Below are 27,111 nucleotides of genomic sequence, written 5' to 3' on the forward strand. Positions count from 1 at the left end.
ACCCTGCACTGGAGCATTTTGTTGTGAGTTTCACATGGTTGTTTTTTTTAAAAACATACATTGAGTTACAGTGGTATCTCAGGTTAAGTACTTAATTCGTTCCGGAGGTCCATTCTCAACCTGAAACTGTTCTTAACCTGAAGCACCACTTTAGCTAATGGGGCCTCCTGCTGCTGCCGCGCCGCCGGAGCAAGATTTCTGTTCTCATCCTGAAGCAAAGTCCTTATCCTGAGGTACTATTTCTGGGTTAGCGGAGTCTGTAACCCGAAGCGTATGTAACCTGAAGTGTATGTAACCCGAGGTACCACTGTACTAGGAACAGGTTGCTTTCTTTTCTGAGAACTCCACATCTCCTCTTTCCTCGTTATTGCACACAAAGAGCATAAGAGACTGGCTGCTGGTTCAGGTCAAAAGACCCACCTGGTCCAGCTTCCTAATGCTGTTTGATATACAACAGAGATGGAACATAGAGCGACAATGGTCCAATTAAGTTTGCAGAAAAAGTGTTTTCTCAATTCCTTGGATTGTGATTATAAAAGATGCATCACAAGGATTAATGGAGGGTATTCTTTTCCTCCTCCCCCCTTCCCTCTTATTCGTCCCAGTTTTCCTTTTTTCTCTTTTTGTATCAGTATGTTTGCTGTTGTTTGTATTTTGTCTTTATCCTAATAATCAAGTGTCTTTTTAAAAAAGCCTTTGGGCAAGGGTGGGCATTTGTGAGGAGACAAATAGCTTCCTACAGGCATCTCTCTGGCTGTCCTCTGTTGGAAACTGGGTACTGTTCTTGATAGATCTTTGGCATGCTCTGTCGGGCTCTTTTGTTTGTATGCATGTTTGGAATGGCTGCCATTGGTCCTTTCTGTTCTAACGCCTTATTTTCTCCTTTTTCTTCTTCCCTTTCTCCCTTCCCCTGCTTTCTAAAGAACATAAGAGACTTCTTGCTGGTAAGTGCTGGCATTGTTCTCAAACTCCTTCATTAGTCAATCCATTTGTCCTTTAATGGGGTATCAGCTCATAGCTCTTTTTCCAGACTTGTTCAGCTAGTGACATAGAGGCTGGGCTCTGATCCAAGAGACTCTCAGTTCAAAATTCATCTCTCTCTCCCCGCTTAGCTTTCTCCCTCCCCATTTGCAGTGCGGAGAATATAATTCTGGCCTACCTTGCAAGGTTGTTATACAGCCTAGTGAACTAATGGGCATGAAAAAGGGCTCTCGAGCAACCCAAGAACCTTGGTTTGGTTGATGTTATGAGTCTTAAGACTGCAACTGTGTCTACTCTTAACCTGAGATTAAGCCCCATTGAACTCAATGGGTTTATATTTGAGTAGGCAAGCATAGGGCTGCACTCTTAGCCCACTTGCTGGTTAATGAATTGAGTACATTGATTATGAGAAATGGTTTGTCTGAAGAAGAGAGGTGTACTTTGTTTTCAGTTGATACTTACAGCAGCTACTGAAAGAGGTATTGCTCTTTTTGTCAACCACAGGATAAAAATGCCTTTTTCAAGATGAGTTCCAAAACCCATCTTAAGGAACCATCTTCATTAGGGCAACCAAATTATCAGAAAATAGTGGGCAGGTTTTTTTTTATTATTTTTAATTGCTTGTGACCTGGTTGCTATCGTTTTAATAAGTATTGGTCTTAGAAATTATAACACATTTAACTGGGGAGGGATTGGTGGAATTGATTGGGGGAACTTTTTTGATATATTTTAAAATAAATTAATGAGTAAATGTTGCGGGCCTAATATGAAAGAACAAAATAAACACTGATTTGTAATGTTTGAAATGCTTAAGACCTCCAGAAGGGCCCTGCAGGATCAGGCCCATCTTGTCCAGCATCCTTTCCCCCCACAGTGGACATTCAAATGCTCTTCTGGAAAACACAGAGTGTGAAAGTGCTCCGCCCCCCATGTGATTCCCAGCTGCTGGCATTCAGAGGCCTCCTTCCTCTTGACAGTGGACAGTTTGTCTCTCCTTCATAATTCCTAATCTGCTGCTGTTTGCTTGTTATATGCAGAAATGAAAGTTTTTTTGCATTTGTTTTCATCCTTAACGGTGGGAACCTTGGATGACGAGGGCCTCTGGAAACTGATATGGAATGTTTTGAACAATTTGGGCATGTAAATTTGGAGAAGAAAAATTAGATGAAGGGGAGACAGCATAGCACTTGTGGTGTAGATGGAAGGCCTTGCTGCCCAAGGGTGGAGCATCTGCTTTGGGTGCAGAAGGACACAGGTTCAATCCCCAACAGCATCTCCAGGTAGAAAGGGGATGAGACACCCTGTCAGCTAGCTGCTCTGGCACCCGGAGCGGCGGGGGCGAGCCGGTGATCCGACCAGGGGGGTGCTGTGGCAAGCTGCCCACAGAGTCCACCTGGCAGACGTAAGCCCCATCCTGCCATTTCGGGCAGCGCAGGGCCCCGAGCCACCGCGTCACTCCCAGGAGAGACGTGTGGCTCGGCCGCGCTGCAGGCCAGGCCCCGCCATTTTGTCACCCCCTGAGGGATGATACCTGGGGCGGACCACACACCCCACATCCCCCATCCTACGCCCCTGCTCCCTGTCTTTCCATCCATAAGGACTAGAACAATGGAGCCTCAGGGGCCTCTTTATCTGGCTCTCACGACTCCTCCCCAAGTCACATCCCTCACCAGCACTGCTCTTGGGTGCTTTTGCTTGGCTTGGATGCAGCCCTTGATAGGATAGAGAAGGGTGTGTGTAGAAACTAGCCTACTGCAGAGATGAGATTTACATCCATTGCTCCACCCACTTTGGCCTCTGCCACCACTGGAACGTGGCCCCCTGAAGGTTGCTGAGAATGAAATCTGGCCCTTGGCATGGAAAAGGTTCCCTTGCCTGGACTGGAAGCTTGCCCTTTTAGATTCCCCACATGCCAACGTCTGGGCTTTTTCCTGCTGTGCTCCTTGCAGAATTCCTCCCCTCTTATTTACAGCCCCCCCCCCCAGCCTACCCAAACAGTGCGAGAGGTTGTTGCTCCAACACTGTCTTTAAAACCAGGATATCCGAGCTCTTGGAACAAGAGGGCAGGAGGCACAGAGGGCAAGTGGGAGGGTGTGACACACTGTCGGCCCAAACCTGGACCGTGGCCCATTCATCCCGGGAACCCCAGCTCTGGGAATCCCAGGATGCCAAGGGAGTGTGTGTGTGTGTGTGTGTGTGTGTGTGTGGTGGAGCAACTGGCTTTGAAGAGAAGGAATAAACTGTCGGTCCCTTTGTTCAGCCGCTGCAGATATGGCTGGCATGCGAGGACTGGAATTTGGAATCTGACCGGCTCTGCCAAGTTATGTCTTGCTCCTCTGCAAAGCGTTTCACATGCCTTTGCTTTTATCCGGTGAGCGACTGCAGCTTGCAGGGTTTCCAGCACACACACACACACACACAGACACACACACACACACACCCTCCCTCCTGATAAGGGACGCCAGGCAGGTGGACCAGGCTGGTACATGAAACGGTGCCTCCTAGTGTCTGCAGCAAGGCAGACTATCCCTCCAGCAAAACATGTGCCCCATAGCTCAGGGGTAAAATATTTTTTCAGCATGCAGAAGGTCCCAGGTTCAATCTCTGGGTTGGATCTGAAACTTCAGAGGGACCCTGCTAGTTGGTGTAGACAATACAGTGTCCACATTGCAAAGTGGACCAGTATACTGTGTATGTCCATCTAGTTCAGTAGGGATGCGGGTGGTGAGCCTCTTGGGCTTGCCGATCAGAAGGTCGGCAGTTTGAATCCCCACCATGGGGTGAGCTCCCGTTGCTCTGTCCCAGCTCCTGCCAACCAAGCAGTTCAAAAGCATGCCAGTGCAAGTAGACAAATAGGTACTGCTGCGTCGGGAAGGTAAACTGCGTTTCAGTGCGCTGCTCTGGTTTCCGTCATGGTGTTCTGTTGTGCCAGAAGCGGTTTAGTCCTGCTGTCCACATGACTCGGAAAGCTTTCTGTGGACAAATGCCGGCTCCCTCGGCCTGAAGTGAGATGAACGCTGCAACCTCATAATCACCTTTGACTGGACTTAACCATCCAGGGTCTTTTACCTTCACCATCTAGTTCAGTATTGTCTACACTGCCTGACAAAAGCTCTTTGGGGTTTCGGGCAGGGAACTTTCCCAGCCCTCCCTAGAGATTGAACCCAAGACCTGCATGCAAAGCAGATGCTATACCAGGGGTCGGCAACCTAATGCCCATGGGCCGGAAGCGGCCCACGGAGGCCGTTTAACCGGCCCCCGAGCTGCCCCCGAACTGAGCCGCCTGCTCGGTGAGTCCCCGTACGCTGCACTAAACCGGCACAGCGTGGTGCAGGGACTCTCTTCTGTGGCTCTGGAAATTGCTTCTGCACATGGCCAGACGCTGAAAATCGCTTCTGCACAGGCACAATTTTCGGTGCCTGGGCATGCGCAGAACCGATTTCTGGTGTTGTGCTGCGCCGGCCCGGCCCACGGAGGATCTCTGTGGGAGTGATCTGGCCCATGCCCGGTAAGCCTTGCTGACCTCCATGCTATACAGTGGTACCTCGGGTTACAGACGCTTAAGGTTACAGACTCCGCTAACCCAGAAATAGTACCTCGGGTTAAGAACTTTACCTCAGGATGAGAACAGACATTGTGCTCTGGCGGTGCAGCGGCAGCGGGAGGCCCCATTAGCTAAAGTGGTACCTCAGATTAAGAACAGTTTCAGGTTAAGAACGGACCTCCAGAACGAATTAAGTTCTTAACCCGAGGTACCACTGTACCCCAGAGTTGCAGCCCTTTCTGAGGGTGCCACAATCAAAATACTCTTTGCTTTCTGGATTGCTAAATGCTGCATTGCCGCTGGTGCTCTGAGCTCACCCCCGGAGGCAAGCCATTCCAATTTGTCTTTTTAATGCTTTTAATTCCTTGCTTGGTATTTGGGTGTTATGCCAGCAAGGAAGCCAAGGGTGATGCATTGCCTGTGCTTGAAAGCGGGGGTGGGGAGGGATTCTGCACTGAGATCCAAGTTCCAAAAATCGTCAAACTCAGCAACCTGCTGGAATTCTGCAAATAATGCAAATACGTGCAGAAAATGCTTAAAACTCTGGCTCTGCTTGATGCAGGGAGGGGGCAGTGTGCTACTCGCTGCATTGAACCCAGAATTGCCCTACCCAATTTTCAAGACTATTTCTGCATCCATGATGGCTGGGAACTTAAGCTTTTCAGAGTGAAAGACGAAGTTCTTCAGGATTTAGTGCAGAGTGCCAAGAAGTTCCCCAACTGCACCCTTGTGTGCAACACATTCAAGGCCACGCCATTAGACTGGTTGTAAGAAAAAAAAGCATGCAGGTGGGGTATCTGGCTGAGGGCAGACTGAGGTCTGTAGGGCAGTGCCTTCCCCATTTCGCCTAAAGGACCAATCTCCACTGCAGTCTGGCTGCCCAGTTTGGCACAGTGAACACTTCTGACAGGGTTCGATTCCATGCCACACCAGCTTTGATGGGGATTCCCCCGATCCAGAAGGGCTTATACAGTGGTACCTCGGGTTAAGTACTTAATCCGTTCCGGAGGTCCGTTCTTAACCTGAAACTGTTCTTAACCTGAAGCACCACTTTAGCTAATGGGGCCTCCTGCTGCTGCCGCGCCGCCGGAGCACAATTTCTGTTCTCATCCTGAAGCAAAGTTCTTAACCCAAAGTAATATTTCTGGGTTAGCGGAGTCTGTAACCTGAAGCGTATGTAACCTGAAGCGTATGTAACCCGAGGTACCACTGTATACGTATCAGCCAGTTGGAAGAGAGAGGCGTTAAGCTAATTTAACACCTGGGGGATCTGGGAGCATCGCTACAGGCCATATTTCCTGGTGGTTAGTCTTCTGGGGCTGCATGGCTGGGGACAAGGCAAAAGGGGATAGAAGAACAGATTGGATTCTTTAGCATTGTACAGGAGGCTCCATTCTAACTATGAAAAAGCCAGTGTTGTATACACACACACACACACACACACACACCCTCCAGAGGTGAGCAACGAGGGATCCTCACAGGTCAAGGGCATTTTCTGGCTTGTCAACAGCACAGAGCCGGGCTGGGTGTGTGCCCCAGGGATAGGGTCAGCCCAGGGCCTGATGCAAAGGGCCACATTTTAGCCTAAGGGCGGAGCCTTCTCACTCATGCGCTAAGCAGATTACTATTTTCCAGAGTTAGGGCCTTGACCTCCAGACTATAAAAAATCGATTGTGTGTTCTAACTTCCTAGTCTGTGTGCAAACCATACATTTAAAGCTCATTCAGCCCCCACCTGCCCAGCCCCCCTGGCAAAGAATCTTGGGAAGCACAGTTTATGCCCTCACAGAGCTACAGCTTCTAGCACTCTTAAGAAACTACAGTTACCATGATTTTGAGTGTGGGTGCTTTAAGTGTATGTGTGCATGAAGCCCCTCTCCTGTAAAGACCACTCCCTATCCTCAGTTGCATCACTAAGCCTCCTGGTTTCTCCAGGAGACTGGAAAGTTTCATTCCACGCAGCCAACCTTGAAAACCTGCACATTCGGAAGTAACTTTTCCTTAGCTGAATACATATCTATGTAAGAAAGTGTAGTGGAATTCAATAGCACTCCCTTCTGGTTGAAGGACAGAATGCTTCTCTTTTTCTTCGTTTTTTGCCGGTGGCTTGTGGTTTGTTGACTGTTAATATTTTTTAATAGAAGCATAAGAAGAACCTGCTGGGTCAGGCCAGTGGCCCACATATTGTTGTGAACAGAGATTTTCAGCTCTGACAAATAAAAGATCAGATAAGAGAAAGGCTTCTTTGTCTTGATGAGATGAGAGTTTGTTTGTCTCAAATTAGACCTGATATAAAGGAGATTACCTGGCAAAAGCAAGCTCACACCTCTCATTGAGTTTGTATACATACTCAAGGTATATATACCTATGTAAGAGGCTTGTTTATAATTATATTTTGGGAATGATTCTTGTTCTTAACGTAGGTGCATTGTTTTATACTTTCTGGATGTCCCATGATCATATTCTAAAGCAGTTGTGTTCTAGGTTATAAATCAAGAACAGTTAGTTGTTGATGCAGCTAGTTGTTCTTTCTCTAAGAAGCTAGTTGTTGTTTCTTTTTGTTTTCCAATGTATTTCTTATAATAATAAAAAAAATTGGTATGGCACAAACAAATTTTCATTCTGAAAATGTGGCCTGGAGAAGAAAGTTTGAGAACCACTTCCTTAAAGGAAGCTTAGTGGAAAAGCATCTGAAGTTAAAAGGGATCAGGTAGGAATCATAGAATCGTAGAATTTTAGAGATGGAAGGGACCAAAACCCCCCACCTAGTCCAGTCCTCTGCCATTCAGGAATCCTTTGCCAAACGTGGGGCTCGAACCCACAGCCCTGAGATTAGGAGTCTCATGCTCTACCAACTGAGCTATTTCACCTTAGGAGGTGATATGAAGAAGACCTTTCTCTGCTGAAGACCATGGAGAGTCACACTGCTTTATTACAGTGTTTGAAACTCCCATTGTTCTAGGCGCATTTTGCGACAGGGAATTTCATTGGCGCGAGTAGTTTCTGAGTTCTGGGTGCAGTACTGCGCCTAAGGTTTCAGATTAAAACTGCAGAGTGGAAGGAAAGGAGGACCTTTTTCTGCCTCCCTACTTCCAGCTACTCTCTGAAGACTGGAAAAGAGACCCTCTTAAGAATATTTGGGGGGTGGGACACGGGAAGGACTAGACCCTGTGAAAAATGAACGTAATATTTTAGCTGCAGTTCATTCGTTTTCAGCTTTGTGTTCTTGTTATAAAAAAGCTTACCTAGACATTCCCTTGTTGCGCCCGTAATCTAGGTTTACGGTGCCATTTAGCTCCTAGCTTTCATATCTCAGTGTCTAGCACTGCTTTATTAATATTAATACTATTGTGGATGGTTTCTGTTCACATTCGCAGCCAGCCATGCCTTCTTCTGTTCATTCTATCCTTTGCTCCCCAATTTCCTGTCCTCACACCCCCATCCTGCTCAATCTTCATTGGGCTGGTTTTTTTCCGGTGGGGGTTGTTACCCTTCCTCTTTAGCATTTTCTCTTTAAGATGATTTTGTGAACTTCTGCAAGCGCTTAGGGTTTCCGTGAAACCTGCTGACGCCTCCCTCTTTTTGCATGGATGGCGCTGTTTTTTAGGCTGCATAAGGAATGGTGCTTGCGCCATGAACATCAGAAATAGAAAGGGAGGATAAATAATGGTCGGCATTCTAGCCATAGCTGTCAACATTTCCCTTTTTTAAAGGGAAATTCCCTTATTCTGAATAGGATTCCTCGCAAGAAAAGGGAAAAGTTGACAGCTATGATTCTAGCCAGGGGAGGAAGGGTCATAGCTCAGTGGCAGACTAGCTGCTTGGCATGCAGAAGGCCCCAGGTTCAATCCACCAATGAGCATCTCCCACCGGAAACCCTGGAGAGCCACTGTCAGTGAGCGTTGGCCAGGCATAGGCAAACTTGGCCCTCCAGATGTTTTGGGACTACAACTCCCATCATCCCTAGCTAACAGGACCAGTGGTCAGGAATGATGGGAGTTGTAGTCCCAAAACATCTGGAGGGCCGAGTTTGCCTATGCCTGGCGTAGGCAGTACTGAGGAAGATGGACTTATGTATCTGACTCAGTCTCAGGCAGCTTTCTATGCTCATACAGCTTTCGGATTCCTTTTTCAGACTCTAGGTCTGCTATATTACCCTGTCTCTTGAGGGTCCTGATATACGGCAATTGTTCACCATTCTCTTTCCTGCTTAAACACCCCCCCTCTCCGCCGCCAGCCCATCATGGTAAGGCTGTTGTTAATTCTAAGCACCCCCAAGGGACCAATCCTACTTCCACTCCCTCGGCCTCCTCTGTGGCTTGTTTCTCCTTTATGCCGAGCCGTTAACAAGAAGCCTCTAAAATCCTCCAGCCAGGAAGGAGGTCTGTGTGCTTTAAATGGAAAGTGTCTGGTTTGAGTTGGCCACCATCCCGGCCTCTGCGGTCAAGGAAGGGGCTGTGAGAAAACTTAACTCACATGTTGGCTGCCCTGAGCTGCAGGATTGGTGGACTCATCTCCCAAAATTTATTGGCTTGAAAATAATTGGCTGATCTCTTTTCCGAAGTTGAATCCAGGTGCGTCTTATCTCTGACAGGCCAGTAGGTGGCAGTGTTACTCTGCCAGAAGAGAAGGAAGAGCCTAAAAGAAAGACTTTTATCTGCCTGCTACAGTAGCCAATATTGTGCTCTCCAGATGTTGCGGACTACAGTTCCCATCATCCCTGATCACTGGCCATGCTAGCTACTGGGGATTAGGGGAGTTGTAGTCCACAGGTTCCCCAGCCCTGCTAGATTTCCTTTGGTTTTTGGTGGTGGGGAAGGGGCTGTTTAATTGAGGGAGTCTACAATTTTATTGTCATCATCGTTGCTGTTAACAATAATAATTTATCATCATCAACTGCTCTTCTCCAGAAATTCCCAGGGCAAGTCACAGCAGTGCCAAATACAACAGTAAAAACAGCTTGAACCAAATGACAATCACAAATAGGGTGAGTCCTAATATAGCTATATTTATAATATATTTTTAGGGACACGGGTGGCGCTGTGGGTTAAACCACAGAGCCTAGGACTTGCCGATCAGAAGGTCGGCGGTTCGAATCCCCATGACGGGGTGAGCTCCCGTTGCTCGGTCCCTGCTCCTGCCAACCTAGCAGTTCGAAAGCACGTCAAAGTGCAAGTAGATAAATAGGTACCGCTCTGGCGGGAAGGTAAACGGCATTTCCGTGCGCTGCTCTGGTTCGCCAGAAGCGGCTTAGTCATGCTGGCCACATGACATGCTGGCCAGCTCCCTTGGCCAATAAAGCGAGATGAGAGCCGCAACCCCAGAGTCGGCCATGACTGGACCTAATGGTCAGGGGTCCCTTTACCTTTTTATAATATATTGTTATGAGTTTGTGGGTGGCAGGCTCCCATGCGTTCTTGGGTCTAGTAGGTGTTAGAACCAAGGCTGGGAGATTCAACCTGGATTGCAGACTCCTAAATCCTTGGACCTAGCTTCCCATGTTCAGGAAATCCCCTGGGGTGAGCGCCTGGTGCCGCTGAAATCTTGCACCACTCAGAGATTGGGGTGGCACACAACAACATGTATCTCAGGTATCAAAAGCCAGGGAAGCAAGGCTGTATCATGACGGTGCCAGATGCCCCTCTGTGCAGAGGGAATTCAACTGCTTAGGGGCTTCCACAGAGAATGCACAAAGAGAATTGCCAACAGAGAAGCCCCCCCCCCCCCAATTTAGACTCAACCTGTGGTGTTCTTTCTCCTTCCTTCGGTGTTTGTCTGTCTCTTCCTGATTCCCCCCCTTTGCCCCCTTTTTCTGCTGCCGCCGTATTAAATGACATCATTAAAATCCCTGCAGGCTAAAAGGGGGCAGGAACGGACTCTTCCCCCACCCTCACCTCCTTTTGGTTGTTTTTCTCATTAATGCTGCTAATTAGCTTGTAAAAGCAAGGGGAGAGTGTGCAGTGTGTCTGTGTTAACCCATTAGCACTTCAGACAGGGCTCCTTGAGGGAGGGAGATTGGATAGAGGGGGCATCATAAAACCTGTTTATGCTGCCCGCCTGGGCTGCGGGATAAATACCAATTAGCTCTCTAGCCAAACTGGATTTTAAAAGACCCCAGTGCACAGCTGGAAAGGGATCAGGGATATTACCGCCATTCTCTCAGGCTCACTGGCCTGCCATCGGAGAGTGTGGCTGCTGAATTGGATTTCCTAAGCACATATACTAATAACAAAACTCATTTTCTGAGTGCGGGTGCTTCTGCAGCCAAGTTGCTAGTGTCTGTGTGCAGGAGGGGGTGGTCAGCAGACCCCAGGGAACCTCAAACGTTTGCAGAAATCTCACACTGGGAAGTTCTCGTAATGAGAGGGAAGGGGCTTTGCTGAGGCAGCAGGAGACCAGCAGAGGGGTTTCTATAAGCTTCAAAGGCAGGATTTTTGGTGGTGGTGATTTATTATTATTTTTAAAATAAATTTTATTAACGTTTGAAAAAGAGTAACAAAGCTCAGCACCAAATATCTTTTTTATCAGATATAACCCCCCCCCCCCCAATCTATACAGGTTGTTTTTTTAAAAGTAAGGGGGGGAGCTTTCAACAAGGACTTTATTTATCCTGTAAGATTTATATGCTGCTTTCGTGTAAAAAACAAAACAACCCAAACAAAAAATCTCTAAGTCACTGGTAGGCAAACTAAGGCCCAGGGGCTGGATCCGGCCCAGTCGACTTCTAAAGCCGGCCCACGGACAATCCGGGAATCAGCGTGTTTTTACATGAGTAGAACGCGTGCTTTTATTTAAAATGTATCTCTGGGTTATTTGTGGGGCCTGCCTGGTGTTTTTACATGAGTAGAATGTGTGCTTTTATTTAAAATGCATCTCTAGGTTATTTGTGGGGCATAGGAATTCGTTAATTTTTTCTTTCTTTCAAAATATAGACCGACCCCCCACAAGGTTTGAGGGACAGTGGACCGGCCCCCTGCTGAAAGAAGTTTGCTGACCCCTGCTCTAAGTGATTAATGAGGACTGAGCAGTAGTGTGAAGCGGTCATTGGGACTGGTAGGGCAGAAAGCAGGGAGCTTAACAGTAGGTGGCGCCAGAGCAGAGTCAGAGCTAATGACAGTCAGAGCCAACACATTCTAGTTTTGTCTCCATCCTCCTCCCAGCTGAGCAATATTGAGACTGAGGAGGAGGAAGCTGACAGCCCCTTCAGCTTGTAAGGAAGAAGGCAAGTAGGTGGGAGATTCCAGAGGTTGGTGGGGCAGTGCCCTCATTTGCCCCAAATGGACCAGCATCCAGTGGGACTGAGCAATGCAGCATTGACTATGTGGTGGGGGAATAGAATGAAGTCTACTGGGTGAGGTAGAACTTGTGAAACCACACCCTTGGCTGCCAGGCTGATAGATAAAAGGGAGGAAGACTGAAAAGAAGAAGAAGCCCTAATCCTTCAGAGTCAGATTTTTCATAGCGCTCCCTCTTTGCTGCTCCTGTCTCTGTTTCTGGGTTGGGGCTCCTGTTTAGACAAAAGCCAGACCAGAGCAACCAGCCCCTCTCCACTTTCTCCACACTGCACAGAGCTTTACAAAGCTGCCATCAGTCATCGGTTTAATGGCAGAGGTTAGTGAATGCTGGTGAGGTGAGAGGCCAAAGATGGTTAAGAGCACAGGTGGGTGGGGACCAACTTTCTGCGACCTCCTTCCCCATCCTGGTTCTCTCCTGTCCTTCAGTCCACCCACCCCATACATGCTTTGGGCTGTCTCTGGTGGCAGGCGAGCAGCTGTGGTCTCCCCATTGCTAGCATTTTCCTAACAAACCCATTAGCAACCCCCTGGGGCTGCTTGGCCACACAGTGGCTTTAATGCATTTAAACGCTCTGGTTCATAACGCGGTGGGGGGATGTGTGAAGTTAGGGGCAGGGCAGGGAGAGAGAGGGGGAATGTGTATGGGGGCAGCAGCATAGATTTGCCCCTTTCCCCTTTAAATAACATAACAATAGCTTCCCTGTTCATTCTCCTCTCTCCTTCTTATTGTTGTTGAGATGGATGGACAGAACTTTTAAGTTTTTAATTTTAATTTTAAGTACACATAGGTCCTGCTTACTGGAACACAAGGAGCTAGAATCTGCCTGCCTGCCCCCCTCCTCTCCCAACCAGCAAAAGGCAAACAGAGATTTTAAAAAATTGCATTCTGGTTGGATATCTGAATCTGCAGGGTGTATAGCAAGGGTTAGCGAGCGTTCGTAAAGCGGGACCTGGGTGTGCAGCCTCCCTGTTGATTTATACTGGTGATAATGATAGCCATTTTACCTATCCCTGCCCTCCTCTCATATCTATTTGCGTGCTTAGCAACCAACTCTATCTCAACAAGCAGAAAGCTCAATAAGGAGTGTGGGCACATAGATAGGGGGTGGGTAACCGTGCTAGCCCCTTCATGGATCACTGCCTTGCCGTGGCGAAGGGGCTTGAAGAACTCAGAGAAGCTATGAACTACGCCGAGCAGGGCACACAAGATGAACAGGTCATAGTGGAGAGTTTTGACCAAACGTGATCCACCTGGAGGAGGAACCGGCAAGCCACTCCAGTATCCTTGCCAAGAAAACTCAATGGACAAAGACAACAGGCATATAAAAGTTATGACGCTGGAAGATGAGCCCCTCAGGTCGGAAGGCGTCCAACATGCTACTGGGGAAGAGCGGAGGGCAAGTACAAGTAGATCCAGAGCTGATGAAGCGGCTGGGCCAAAGCCGAAAGGACGCTCAGTTGCGGATATGCCTGGAAGCGAAAGGAAAGTCCAATGCTGTAAAGAAAAATATTGCATAGGAACCTGGAATGTAAGAACCATGAACCTGGGTAAGTTGGAGGTGGTCAAAAATGAGATGGCAAGAATAAATATTGACATCCTGGGCATCAGTGAACTAAAATGGACGGGAATGGGCGAATTCAGTTCGGATGACCATCACATCTACTACTGTGGGCAAAAATCCCGTAAAAGAAATGGAGTGGCCCTCATAGTCAACAAAAGAGTGGCGAAAGCTGTACTGGGATGCAATCTCAAAAATGATAGAATGATCTCGATACGAATCCAAGGCAGACCTTTTAACATCACAGTAATCCAAGTTTATGCACCAACCACTGGTGCTGAAGAAACTGAAATAGACCAATTCTATGAAGACTTACAAGACCTTATAGAAGTGACACCAAAGAAGGATGTTCTTCTCATTATAGGGGATTGGAATGCTAAAGTAGGGAATCAAGAGATAAAAGGAACAACTGGCAAGTTTGGCCTTGGAGATCAAAATGAAGCAGGGCAAAGGCTAATAGAGTTCTGTCAAGAGAACAAGCTGGTCATCACAAACACGCTTTTCCAACAACACAAGAGACGACTCTACACATGGACATCACCAGATGGGCAGTATCGAAATCAGATTGATTATATTCTCTGCAGCCAAAGATGGAGAAGCTCTATACAGTCAGCAAAAACAAGACCTGGAGCTGACTGTGGCTCAGATCATCAGCTTCTTATAGCAAAATTCAAGCTTAAACTGAAGAAAGTAGGAAAAACCACTGGGCCGGTAAGATACAATCTAAGTCAAATCCCTTATGAGTACACAGTGGAAGTGACGAACAGGTTTAAGGATTTAGATTTGGTGGACAGAGTGCCTGAAGAACTATGGATGGAGGCTCGTAACATTGTACAGGAGGCAGCAACGAAAACCATCCCAATGAAAAGGAAATGCAAGAAAGCAAAGTGGCTGTCCAACGAGGCCTTACAAATAGCGGAGGAGAGAAGGCAAGCAAAATGCGAGGGAGATAGTGAAAGATACAGGAAATTGAATGCAGATTTCCAAAGAATAGCAAGGAGAGACAAGAAGGCCTTCTTAAACGAGCAATGCAAACAAATAGAGGAAAACAACAGAATAGGAAGAACCAGAGATCTGTTCAAGAAAATTGGAGATATGAAAGGAACATTTCGTACAAAGATTACCATAATAAAAGACAAAAGTGGTAAGGACCTAACAGAAGCAGAAGACATCAAGAAGCGGTGGCAAGAATACACAGAGGAATTATACCAGAAAGATATGGATGTCTCGTACACCCCAGGTAGTGTGGTTGCTGACCTTGAGCCAGACATCCTGGAGAGTGAAGTCAAATGGGCCTTAGAAAGCACTGCAAATAACAAGGCCAGTGGAAGTGATGGTATTCCAGCTGAACTATTTAAAATTTTAAAAGATGATGCTGTTAAGGTGCTACACTCAATATGCCAGCAAATTTGGAAAACTCAGCAGTGGCCAGAAGATTGGAGAAGATCAGTCTACATCCCAATCCCAAAGAAGGGCAGTGCCAAAGAATGCTCCAACTACCGCACAATTGCACTCATTTCACACGCTAGCAAGGTTATGCTTAAAATTCTCCAAGGAAGGCTCAAGCAGTATGTGGACCGAGAACTCCCAGAAGTGCAAGCTGGATTTAGAAGAGGCAGAGGAACCAGAGACCAAATTGCAAACATGCGCTGGATTATGGAGAAAGCTAGAGAGTTCCAGAAAGACATCTACTTCTGCTTCATTGACTATGCAAAAGCCTTTGACTGTGTCGACCACAGCAAACTATGGCAAGTTCTTAAAGAAATGGGAGTGCCTGATCACCTCATCTGTCTCCTGAGAAATCTCTATGTGGGACAAGAAGCTACAGTTAGAACTGGATATGGAACAACTGATTGGTTCAAAATTGGGAAAGGCGTACGACAAGGCTGTATTTTGTCTCCCTGCTTATTTAATTTATACGCAGAATACATCATGCGAAAGGCTGGGCTGGATGAATCCCAAGCTGGAATTAAGATTGCTGGAAGAAATATCAACAACCTCAGATATGCAGATGACACAACCTTGATGGCAGAAAGTGAGGAGGAATTAAAGAACCTTTTAATGAGGGTGAAAGAGGAGAGCGCAAAATATGGTCTGAGGCTCAACATCAAAAAAACGAAGATCATGGCCACTGGTCCCATCACCTCCTGGCAAATAGAAGGAGAAGAAATGGAGGCAGTGAGAGATTTTACTTTCTTGGGCTCCATGATCACTGCAGATGGTGACAGCAGCCACGAAATTAAAAGACGCCTGCTTCTTGGGAGAAGGGCAATGACAGGCCTAGACAGCATCTTGAGAAGTAGAGACATCACCTTGCCAACAAAGATCCGTATAGTTAAAGCCATGGTTTTCCCAGTAGTGATGTATGGAAGTGAGAGCTGGACCATAAAGAAGGCTGATCGCCGAAGAATTGATGCTTTTGAATTATGGTGCTGGAGAAGACTCTTGAGAGTCCCATGGACTGCAAGAAGATCAAACGCATCCATTCTTAATGAAATCAGCCCTGAGTGCTCACTGGAAGGACAGATCGTGAAGCTGAGGCTCCAGTACTTTGGCCACCTCATGAGAAGAGAAGACTCCCTGGAGAAGACACTGATGCTGGGAAAGATGGAGGGCACAAGGAGAAGGGGGCGACAGAGGATGAGATGGTTGGATAGTGTTCTCGAAGCCACAAACATGAGTCTGACCAAACTGCGGGAGGTAGTGGAGGACAGAGGTGCCTGGCGTGCTCTGGTCCATGGGGTCACGAAGAGTCGGACACGACTAAACGACTAAACAACAACAACAACCGTGCTAGATCTGTACAGTGTAAATTCCCAGCTGGCGGTTCAGTTCAATTGCTGAATATTTCATTTTCATTTCACTTATTGCTTATATCTTGCTTTCCCCCTCCTTCCCAGGGGAAGCTCAGAACAGCAAACAGCCAATAGAGAGCAGCTCAGTTAACACAAGATATCAAAATAACCAATATAACAAAACATAGCATATGTCAAAACATAAAGCAAGTTTACGTCTAAACAGTAATACAATACCCATCTGTTAAACCCTTAAGAATTAATTCAATAACAAGGATGTCCTTCTGGCTTTGATTACACGCCCCCCCTCCATACACAGCTTTATTTATAGGGGAAGGGCTGTAGCTCAGTGACAGAGCATCTGCTTTGCCTGCAGAAGGTCCCAGGTTCAATCCCTCATTTCTCCCATATCTCCCAATAAGGCTGGGAGTGTCCCCTGCCTGAAACCCTGGAGAGCCTCTGCCGGTCAGTGTAGACAATGCTGAGCTGAATGGCCCAGTGCCCTGGCTCAGGGGTTGCCAAACTTTTTTCTGGCCCTTGGACACAGTTAGATTTTTGAGTGAGTGCCACTATCCGGTCTTGTCTCTCCTCCAGATCAGCCATGCCACTCCCACAAAAGAGATGAAGTGTGAACCAAGGGATCATGGTAAAAAAGACCAGTACCGTGGTACCTCAGGTTACAGACGCTTCAGGTTACAGACTCCGCTAACCCAGAAATAGTACCTTGGGTTAAGAACTTTGCTTCAGGATGAGAACAGAAATCGTGCAGCGGCAGCGGGAGGCCCCATTAGCTAAACTGGTACCTCAGGTTAAGAACAGTTTCAGGTTAAGAATGGACCTCCAGAACGAATTAAGTTCTTAACCTGAGGAACCAGTGTAGAATCACTCGTGAGCCCTGGAACAGCACATAGGTCTGAAGTGGGATAGAGCTCCCTTCTTCCAACTTCCTCCTTCATCTCTGCGTACTTTTCAAGAGTGATAAAGGTTATCTGCCCTTACTGCCTCATGACCAAGGGAGTGGGGAGCTTGAGGTTTTGTGGACATGGGCGCCTTGGTGGCGAGTCGCAACCCCTTCTCTTACACAATGTAAGGCAACTTCCTGTACTCTTCAAATTCAGCGATGGGATGGCACCATGCCGCTGGGGAGGGCATCTGAGTACAGTGGTACCTCGGGTTAAGAACTTTATTTGTTCCGGAGGTCCGTTCTTAACCTGAAACTGTTCTTAACACTTTAGCTAATGGGGCCTCCCACTGCTGCCACCGCGCTATTTCTGTTCTCATCCTCAAGCAAAGTTCTTAACCCAAGGTACTATTTCTGGGTTAGCGGAGTCTGTAACCTGAAGCGTCTGTAACCCAAGGTACCACTGTAGTCTTCCAACCATGATCTTCCTTGTGTATACAGTGGTACCTCGGGTTAAGTACTTAATTTGTTCCGGAGGTCCGTTCTTAACCTGAAACTGTTCTTAACCTGAAGCTAATGGGGCCTTCTGCTGCTGCTGCAGCTCCGCCGGAGCACGATTTCTGTTCTTATCCTGAAGCAAAGTTCTTAACCTGAAGCACTATTTCTGGGTTAGCGGAGTCTGTAACCTGAAGCGTATGTAACCTGAGGTATCACTGTATCTTGGATATGTACCGCATTGGCCTGAATATAAGATGCACCCCCAAATAAGCCGCACCTTTAAAATTCAAGACTTACCGTATTTTTCCATCTATAACATGCTCCCATGTATAAGACTCCTACTATTTTTGGGGACTCAGATTTAAGAAAATGAGGGGAGATACATCCTTGTATAAGATGCCCCCCTAATTTTTGACATTATTTTTTAGGGGGGAAAAACCTAGTCTTATACATGGAAAAATACAATATTTGTGGGTGCGGCCCTACTCCCGCCCCCCCCCAGCACTACCTCCCCAAGCCGGTGCCGGGGGAGACTTGGGAGCGGCGGGTAGGTGGTGCACCATTGCCCCATGTTCCCAGGCTACTTGTGGGGGGGAGCTGCGCCGCTTTGCCGGCGACGTAAAGTCATGAATATAAGCCACACTTTAACTTTTCTTTTTTTAAAAAAATAAATTTTTATTAATTTTCCAACAGAATTATACAATTTTATCCAAATTTTAACAAATTAAATCTTTTTGGACTTCCTTCAGCTTCTCTGATAATCATCCATAGTTATTCTTTAGTATGCATTCCCTTCATTTGTATTGCCATTTATCTTCCCTCCTCCTTCTATTTCTTTTTGACAATACATCTTAACTTTTACAGTGCTTCTTGAAACCCCACCAGCGTTGTTTGCACATCACACACATTTTTCAGATATTCTACAAATTTCTCCCAGTCTTCGCACTTTAACTTTTCATGGCCCGAATTTAAAAGTGCGTCTTCTATTCGGGCCAATACGGTATCTCATTAGGAATACACGATAGTGGTTTTGACAAAACACAGAAGCAATACTTTAATTTCACCACGTTCTTTTGCAACCCAGTACTAGGAGAATATATATAAATGTTCTCTTTAGGAATTTCTTACCCGCTCTCCCAAACAGTGAAGACTTCCCACAGGGGCATATATTATTAAACAAGTTATAAATACAGTTAAAAGAAATAAAATAGTTTAAAGTTTTAACAAAGCTGTAATAAAATACAGTGTAACAAAAAATCAATTCTTATAAACAATTCCCTATCCGTGAATGGGTTTACCTTTCTGGGAATTTTAAATTTCACTTTCAGATCCAATGTTCTGGCGGCTTCCCCCTTCTCCTCCCATCTTGGAGTAGGGTAAATCAAATGTAATAAATCAAAGCTAAGCAGGGTCCGGTATGGTTTCAAACTGGATGGGGATCATATGTTAAGACTCCTGCATTGCAAGGGGTTGTACTAAATAACTCTTGAGGTCCTTTCCAAGTCTACAATTCTATGATTGTATGAAAATGACCTCATGCTTCTGAGAGGTAGGCAGGAATGCAGTGGACAGATTGTGCAGTTTGCAGTGGTGGACACCAGAGGGCGCCTAGGAGACGGATCTTTTGCACTGAAGAATCACAAGTTTCTAGGGGAGAATTTCTCCGTCTGCGTTGGCAATTGTCTTAGACTACACAGCTCTGTTGGAATTAGGTGGCTGCTTGCTGATGAGCAGAGACAGGAGATTCAGAAAGTTATTCACCCCCAACTCCCCTCATCCCTGACCATTGACCATGATGACTGGGACAGGCTGGAGAAGTCTCAGGTAGACCTTAGCCCTGATTCCGCAAAGCTCTTTTTATGCCAGCAGCAGTTGCCAATAAATCCATAGGATTTAATCATTTGAATCCTAGGAATGGCCCCAGGATATTGTGTAGCGTGGAGAACATAGAAAGAGACAATTTTTTTCCTCCCTCTCCTAACACTAGAACTCTGGGACATTTGAACGATGGAAAATTCGGAGCAGAGTTCTTTGCACAGCACATAGTTAAACTATGGAACTGACTCAGTGAACTGGCAGTGATGGCCGCCAACCTGGATGGCTTTAAAAGTGGATTGGACAAATTCACGAAGGATAAGGATATGGCTACTACCCATGGCGGCTAGGCTGCTGGTGGAAGTTTGCTTCTGAATGCCAGATGCTGGAAGTTGCAGTAAGAAAGAGTGCTTTTGTGCTCAGGTCTTGCCTGAGGGTTTCCTCAGAGACATCTGTGAGAACAGGATGCTGGACTCGTTGAGCCACTGGCCTGATCCAGAAGGGCTCGTCTTGTGTTCTGCTTGGGAAGATGTCAATAGGTGTGTTTATGCTATTTGCCAAAAAGGAATAATAACAATAGTAATATGTGGAAAGGGAATTCTCCTGCCATTGCTGGTGTGCCTTTTTGACCACGCAAATTTGTGACTCTTCCTGTCTTACGTTTTCAGTGGTATGATTTGAGGGGTTTGGGGGGTGCTGCAGCTCAGTGGTCAGAGCACTTAGAGAGGTTTATCAACCAATTCCTCTTCACAGGGAACTCTGGGAATTTCAGCACTCTGAAGGGATTTGGGGTCTCCTAACAAGTCAAAGGACCCTTTAGAAGGCAGGCACACTTTCCAGGAGTCTTGGAGGGGAGGGAGAGCCATGACTGGATTATTTCTCTGTTTGTGCAAGTTTGGGGCGAGACGGAATCACCTCTGAGCATGCACAGAGGGTTCCTTCCCTGGCCATAGGAGCCACCACAAGCATGTGCCTCTCTTTAACAGAGACCCAGCTTTCTTCCTTTTGGCTGATCTCCTATCTGTTCTTTTCACCATGCTTCCGCTCCTCAGATCTGCCCTTTATCGTCTTGGTTTCTATCGAGGTGGTTAACCACAATCTAGGCTAATTCCATTTCATTTGGAGTTGAGAGGGCTGTAGCTCAGTGGTAGAGCATGAATTTTAAGTGCAGAACAACCAGAATGTCTAGGCAGGGCTAGGAAAAAACACTTGCCTAAAACTCCGGAAGGCTGCTGCCTACCAGTGCTGACAATACTGAGTTAGATGGACCAGTGACATGACTTACTATAGGGCACCTTCCTGTGTCCCTGTATTGCAGGAGGGAGATGTTCAAATGCTCCTTCAATCAATCAATCAATCAATCAATCAATCAATCCCTAAAGAGACAGGCAGGCAGACAGAGATCTAGCATGTCAGGGGGAGACTTTCTCCTTGAGACTCTTGATTTCTGTGTGTAGGGATTGATTGATTATATGAAGGAATGTTCCATCTTTTGTGCCCTCCGCCTGCAGTCTGATTTGGCCAGACCAGAAACAGATAGATATCACAGTTTGGGTCTCTGTTACAAGTCTGCCTGGACATGGTTCACTTCTGTCAGTGAATTACTCCCTTTCCCCTTCCCCTTCTCTTTTTCGAGACCATTGTCTGTGCAGGGGAAGGGGGGTCATATTCTGCTGCCAAGGAGCGTGGAAAGGGACAGGCTTCTTCGCACCCTGCCTGCACGTATTTGGCGGGGGGCCGTCTCAAAGGGGCACATTCCTGCCGTCCTCATGAGATTTGCTAGGCTTGCTTTGCATATGGAAACATGCAAATGGAGGCATGCAAATTAATTGTTTGCCACTCCCCCCCCCATGTTTCTTCCAGGGGTGAGGAAGAGGGATGGGAGATTTAAAGCTTTTGGATTAGGTCCAACTTTTTCCAAGAGAGTGTGGCTTTGAAATCCAAGGCATTCTTGGCTAAGGCATGGAGACGGTCCCACAGGCTGATTAGGGTGCGTTTCTGTGTGTTTAACTCGTGCCTTATTGGTGCAAGACCTTGTTTCACTTTTAGGACACATTTTTACCCTTAGGCCCCTGTCGAAAGCACTGTGGGGTGGAAATGCTTCTCAGCCCCCTTTGTTGAATCACACCTCCAGGTCCTCTGCGTGATTCCTGGAGGTTCTGCTGTCAGGAGCAAAATTTATAAGCGGCAGGGCCAGTTCTAGATTTGAGAGGGCCTTCGGCACAGTGGGGTCCCTCTGCCATTGTTTATTTCCCAGAATGCTCCAGAGAAATACTGTGTCAGAAGCATTGTGGGAAATTGAAATGGTCACGTACCACTGCCACCCTGTAGGAGGCTGGATGCTCTCAATAATGAGTTTGGGTGGTATGCAATGTCCTTGACTATTTATCATTGTTTATCACATTTATATTCCACCTATCCTCCAACAGGGTGGCATACATGCCTCTCCCCTTCTCTAGTTTCATCCCCAAAACAGCCCTGTGAGGTAGGTTAGGATGAGAGGTAGTGACTGGGTCCAAGGTCACTCAGTGATTTGAACTCAGGTCTCCCAGGTCCTAGTCTGACACATCACACTAACACTCAGAAGCGCTCTGTGCACACAGAACAACTCACACGTTCTTCATGGGACAATGCACCCCTCTCTTCCCGTAACACATTCCTTCCTAAATCTGCTCTAGGGCTTCCACACACCCTTCAGAGCAGATCTGGTGACTGCTGGGCTGCTCATGGGCAGAAGAGGGGGGCAAAATTCCATTGCACTGGCAGGAATCCTTGGACTAGCTCCCACTAGTGCAGCGGTTAATTGAAACATGCTCATTATTACTATTATTTATTAGAATTTGTATAGCAGCAGCAGCTCCCATGGTGCATTAGAGCAGCCATTACCAGCTTGGTGCATTCCAGATGTTTTGACCTGCAGCTGCTGTGCTGCCAGGGGCTGATGGGAATTGTAGTCTCCAAAAATCTGGAGGGCACTAGGTTAGTGAAGGCTTTCACAGTGTGTAAGATGGCAGTTTTAAGAACTTAAGACGAACCTTGCTGGACCAAACCAAAGGTCCACCTAGTTCATCACCCTGCTTCCTACAGTGATCAGCTAGGTACAAGGGAAACTGCCTTATAGTGACTCAGACCATTGGTCCATCTAGCTCAGTATTGTCAACCCTGACTGGCAGCAGCTCTCTGGGCTTTCTGGCAGAGGTCTCTCTCAGCCCTACCTGGAGATGCTGGGGCCTGAACCTGGGACCTTCTGCATGCAAAGCCCCCTCCCCTTTTGTCTGCTCTAGAATCCCATTTTGAAGGTCACATCACACTCCATTCTTGTTATCAGTGCGCATGTGCGGGCTGTCGTAGCACATGTGCGCTAAGGCAGAAAATTTTGATAATTCCGACAGTGGGCAGACAGTGTTTCTGGGAAACTCACAAGCAGTTGTGTGGTGGCAAATGCTTTCTCATCAGACTTTATCCACTAGCAATCTGTATTCAGAGATATACTGCTTTGGAGCCTGGAAGCTTCATTTAGCTGGGGAAGAGGGGATAAACTATTGATAGGCTTCTCCTCTGAATATTTTTGTCAGTCTTAAAAAAAAAAAAGACATCCCAGGCTTTGTCCCAGCCGAGAAGCAGCAGCTGAGAGAAAGAATGTCACTTGCAATGCGAAAATTTCCATCTCCTTTTATGAGACTTGGAGGAGGGTGTTTTTAATTCCCTCTCTGTTTTCACATCCACCCGGCACACAACTCTGGGACGATTCCTCCTGCTTTTCTAAAGAGGGAATTCCCTTCCTTCAAAAAGTAGCGATCTCCTGTTCTGCCCCCCACACCCCGCCCCGCGTACTCCATTACATCTTGTAACGCGATCCATATCGCTATCCTTCCCCGCCCCCCCTTTTGACACGCCATCCTGCCAGGATCTTCCCTGGCATTTCCACTCACTCAAAAATACCAAAATAAAAAAATCAGCTCTTGAGGAGACCCAGCCTATATGTGCCTGCCTGCTGACAGAGGGTGCGCCTTTTGTGTGTGTCTGTGCGTGTGCAGAGAGGCGAGAAGCTCAGAGTGGCTGAGAAAGAGACACATAATGAGTTTTGACACTGCCTTCTCCGCCCCTTTCAACATCTTGAGTTCACAAATGAGACGCGGGGCTTGTCGAGGGGGGCGGGGGTTGGAGAGAGCGAGAGAGAGAGCGGAGGGAGGGGAGATAATTTCCCTTTTGCTCTCTTCCAGGGAGGCAGGGAGAGCTGAAGGGAGCCTTCCTTCCCCACCCCTCCCTCCCATCTCCCTGGAAATGCTGACAGGTGTCCGTAGCTCCAGAGGTATCTTTCGGAAGCAGAGGGGGTGGTGCCCGAGGGGTCCTGCCTCCTCTTTGCATGACAGCAGCTCCCTCCGGAACACACCGCTATCTTCTCTCCTTTGTTTTTAACCGCTTCTCCACCTCTTGAGCCGCGGAGGAGAGCCTCCGACACCCCTCCTTGCCACAGCCGAACTCTTGCACTGTTGGTTTTGTTTTGAGGGAGACCCGGGTCAGGGAAGGATGGAACCTCTGACCGACGTCCGGAGATGGACAGCTCACACCGGGTGAGGACAGCAAAGCTGCAGCGGTGCCCAGGGAATGGCAACGGACAGCCAAGGAACGGCCGCGGACAGTCGTCTCGTTTCCTCGCTTGGCTTTCTCGCCACCCTGAGTCGTTGGGGGGCGGCTTGAGAAACTTGGGCGTGCGTTGTACGCCTGGCGGCTTCCGAACCTGAGCTTCTCCGCGAGCGGCACCCTGTGTTGCCAGAACTCTTGAATCAGGGCTCTGTGCCCTTTTGCAAGCCTCCGTTTCACGTTTCTTTTTTTTTTTTAATGCTTCTTACTCTTGGGATGAATTTATTTATTTCTGGTGTGTGAGGAATCGGTAGCGAGGGCTGGCGTGCTGGCTCTGTGCGGAGAGAGAAGGTGGTGGTGCGTTTAGCTCATCTCAGCAGCTGTTCCGGCATCGGCGAAAGGAGCTCGGGATCCGTCTCCCATCAAGAGAGCCCGTCGCCAGCCAGAGAACCCTGCCGCCAGCTGCTGTCGAGGAAACGGCAGCTGAGCCCTCGGTGGACTTTGGAATCCCTTTGAAAGAGGAAGCAGAGAAAAGGGGATTCTGGCCCCGTCTCCTGGCTCCCAGGTGATAAGAGAATTCATCCGCTCCCTCTCTGGATTAAGTTTCGGGGTGTGTGTGTGTGTCACATGCAGGGGTCTGTTTTCATTCTCACTTCTTCTGTGTTTCTCTTCAACATGCGTTTCTCTGACAACACGCGTTGTCAGAGGTGCGCATGGGCTGGAGGAACTCGCTCCAGCCCCGAGGACCACCCAGCAACCGGGTCGACGGTTTAATAGTGAACCACGCCTTGTGAGGATCCCCCCCCCTCAAAGACTCAACTAATGTTCGCGGTTCTTGGAAGATCTATCTCCCCCCGCTCACCCTCTAATTTTTCTCCACAATAGCATACTCCTCCTTGTCTGAGGGTTTGACAAGTCTTGAAAACCAGGATTATAACCTCTTTTATTTCCGCGAAAGCTGTCTGCTGAAGGAGTTACTGTTGGATGGAGTTATCCTGCATTGTTTCCCCAGCTGGCCTCTCTCCTAATCGGATGGTAGATTTGGGGAGCCTTCCAGAGTCAGGGGGCCCCTTCAGAGTCTCCCTCACAGTTTTTGCAATGGCAGGCATTGCTTGTTGAGGACGGAACCCCAGCGCTCATGACTGGTTCTGAGAGGATGACTCTTCGAATCCCTCAAAGGGGAAGCTCCCTGACGGGACACCAGTTCCTTTGGCTTAGGTCTCCCTTCGCCTAGATTTGGATTACAACCTCAAGATGGTCTGCGCAATGTTTGGTTCTTCCTCCTGAACTCTGAATCCCTCATGCCGGCCGGCCAGCCTGAGGATGTCGGTTCCTGAGAACACTTAGAACGCAGCCACCATTTTGGAAACGGGCAAGCGAGGGGCGAAAGCTTCCTTGTGCCCAGAGTAACCGCTATCCTGGATCTCCCGGTTGGGGCCTGGGCCCCAGTGAGCGGCATGACCGCTTGCCAGTACCCCATGGGGCCCAGTTCCTTGGAGAGGGACCGGATGTACCAGCACAAAGTCTCCCTAGTGGTTCGATATTTCATGATCCCCTGCAACATCTGCCTGATCCTCTTGGCCACCTCCACACTAGGATTCGCCGTCCTGCTTTTCCTCAACAACTGTAGGTGTCTCCCTCGGCACGTGGCGGCAGTGGCGGGGGGAAAACAAGGGGAGGAGCTTAAAGGCAACATGGGTGTGGCTCGGAGGGTGTGGCTCTCTTAATTTGCTTGCTTAGTAAACCTATAATGCATTGCTGACACTTAAATGCAGGCTGAACGAACAGGGATGGCCCCATAGGACTTTGGGTTGCTTCCACTTGAGTCCTGTTCAGAGCAGACCCGCTGAAATTAGCAAGCCAAAGTCTGTCATCTTCAGTAACCTGCTCTGAGTAGGACTGACATGGGATGCAACCCCTTCGTGCCTCTTTGATTTCCTCGTGTCGATAAAAACTGTTTTGCACACAACAGCTGCGTTCTTCGCTCTGAGCTGTGTCTCTGAACTAATTCCCATTCCATGGGAGCAAGGGGGGATATGCCTTATGCCTGGCATTGATGCCCCACCTGAAATGGATGGTGGGGGGAGCGCGTCGGGCTGCTGCTTGCTATTGGCTGTCATAGCTAAGCAGACTCTCCATGTGCAGAGACGGTTATTCAGAGGAGGGACCTTGTAGCTCAGTGGCAGAGCAGCCGCCTACCATGCAGAAGGTCCCAGGTTCAGTTCCCGGCCTTTCTAGTTGGGGCTGTGAATGCTCCTGGAGTCTTAAACCCCAGGGAGGTGCTCTGCCAGTCAGTGCAGACGTTATCAAGCTAGGTGGACTTAGTCTTTGTCAGATTGCTGCGTTCACAATATGGGAAGAGCTGCAGCTCGGTGTGTGGTTGGGCGTAGAGCATTTGCGATGCATGCAGAAGGCCCCGGGTTCAATTTCCAGGAAGAACTGGGGGAGACTCTCTGACGAAACCCAGGAAAGCAAATGTTAATCCTAACTCAGTAGAAGACAGCTTCCTGTGTTGTTTCCTACAAGACCTGTAGCTCAGTGGCGAAGCACCCTCTTACATGCAGATGTTGTCCCAGGTTAGGGTTAGAAGGATCATGTACAGACGATGGGTAAGACCCTTCTCTACCAAAGCCCCCAAGAGCTGCTCCCAGACAGGGTAGACAGTACTGGGCTACAGGGACAAACACCTGGGGTAACAAGGCAGCCCCTTGCATTTCCCAGTGCATCTCTGAATATCAAATGCTGGGGGCAAGGAGGAGGATAACCGGGGCTGCCTTCGTGCACTGCTTGCGATCTTTCCAGAAGCGTCTGACTTGGCAGTGTTGGATACAGGGCGACGGACCTTTTGGTCTCATCTGGCATGGCATTCATCTTGCTTTCCTATCCCCAGATAAGTGGAATCGCTGCTCAAACACTTCCTTGGAGGAATCTACATTTACAGCCCCTAGAGCCTGAATGTGCTTATATTTAGTTGTGTGTGTGTGTGTTTAAGTGAAAGCTGATGTTCTCTGGGTATTGAATCTCATGTCCTAATGCATGGTGCTTTCTGTGCTGAGGGTGCATTGTGCGTAGCTCACAGCCCTGGTTAGGGAGGGGCAGTTACTAGTCCTGATGGCCAGATGGAACCTCCATGCCCAGAT

At 47.9% G+C, this 27,111-nt stretch overlaps 1 protein-coding gene across 6 annotated transcripts in view; it reads left to right on the top strand.

Annotated features, from left to right (window-relative positions):
- AGRN (agrin) overlaps nucleotides 1–27,111 on the top strand; it is a 257,944-nt gene that overhangs the window by 81,974 nt on the left and 148,859 nt on the right. For 3 of the 6 annotated variants that reach the window (XM_083628357.1, XM_083628359.1, XM_083628360.1), the window contains exon 3: nucleotides 924–944. The exons of 2 other annotated variants lie outside the window; for them this stretch is intronic. In XM_083628357.1, coding sequence (XP_083484483.1) covers nucleotides 924–944 — 21 coding nt within the window. Of the gene's footprint in view, nucleotides 1–923; nucleotides 945–24,161; nucleotides 25,598–27,111 lie in introns of those variants that run through there. One more of the 6 variants, XM_083628362.1, reaches the window with a different exon arrangement.

The sequence above is a fragment of the Podarcis filfolensis genome (assembly GCF_964270895.1).
Source record: "Podarcis filfolensis genome assembly, chromosome: 8".
Lineage (NCBI taxonomy): Eukaryota > Metazoa > Chordata > Lepidosauria > Squamata > Lacertidae > Podarcis > Podarcis filfolensis.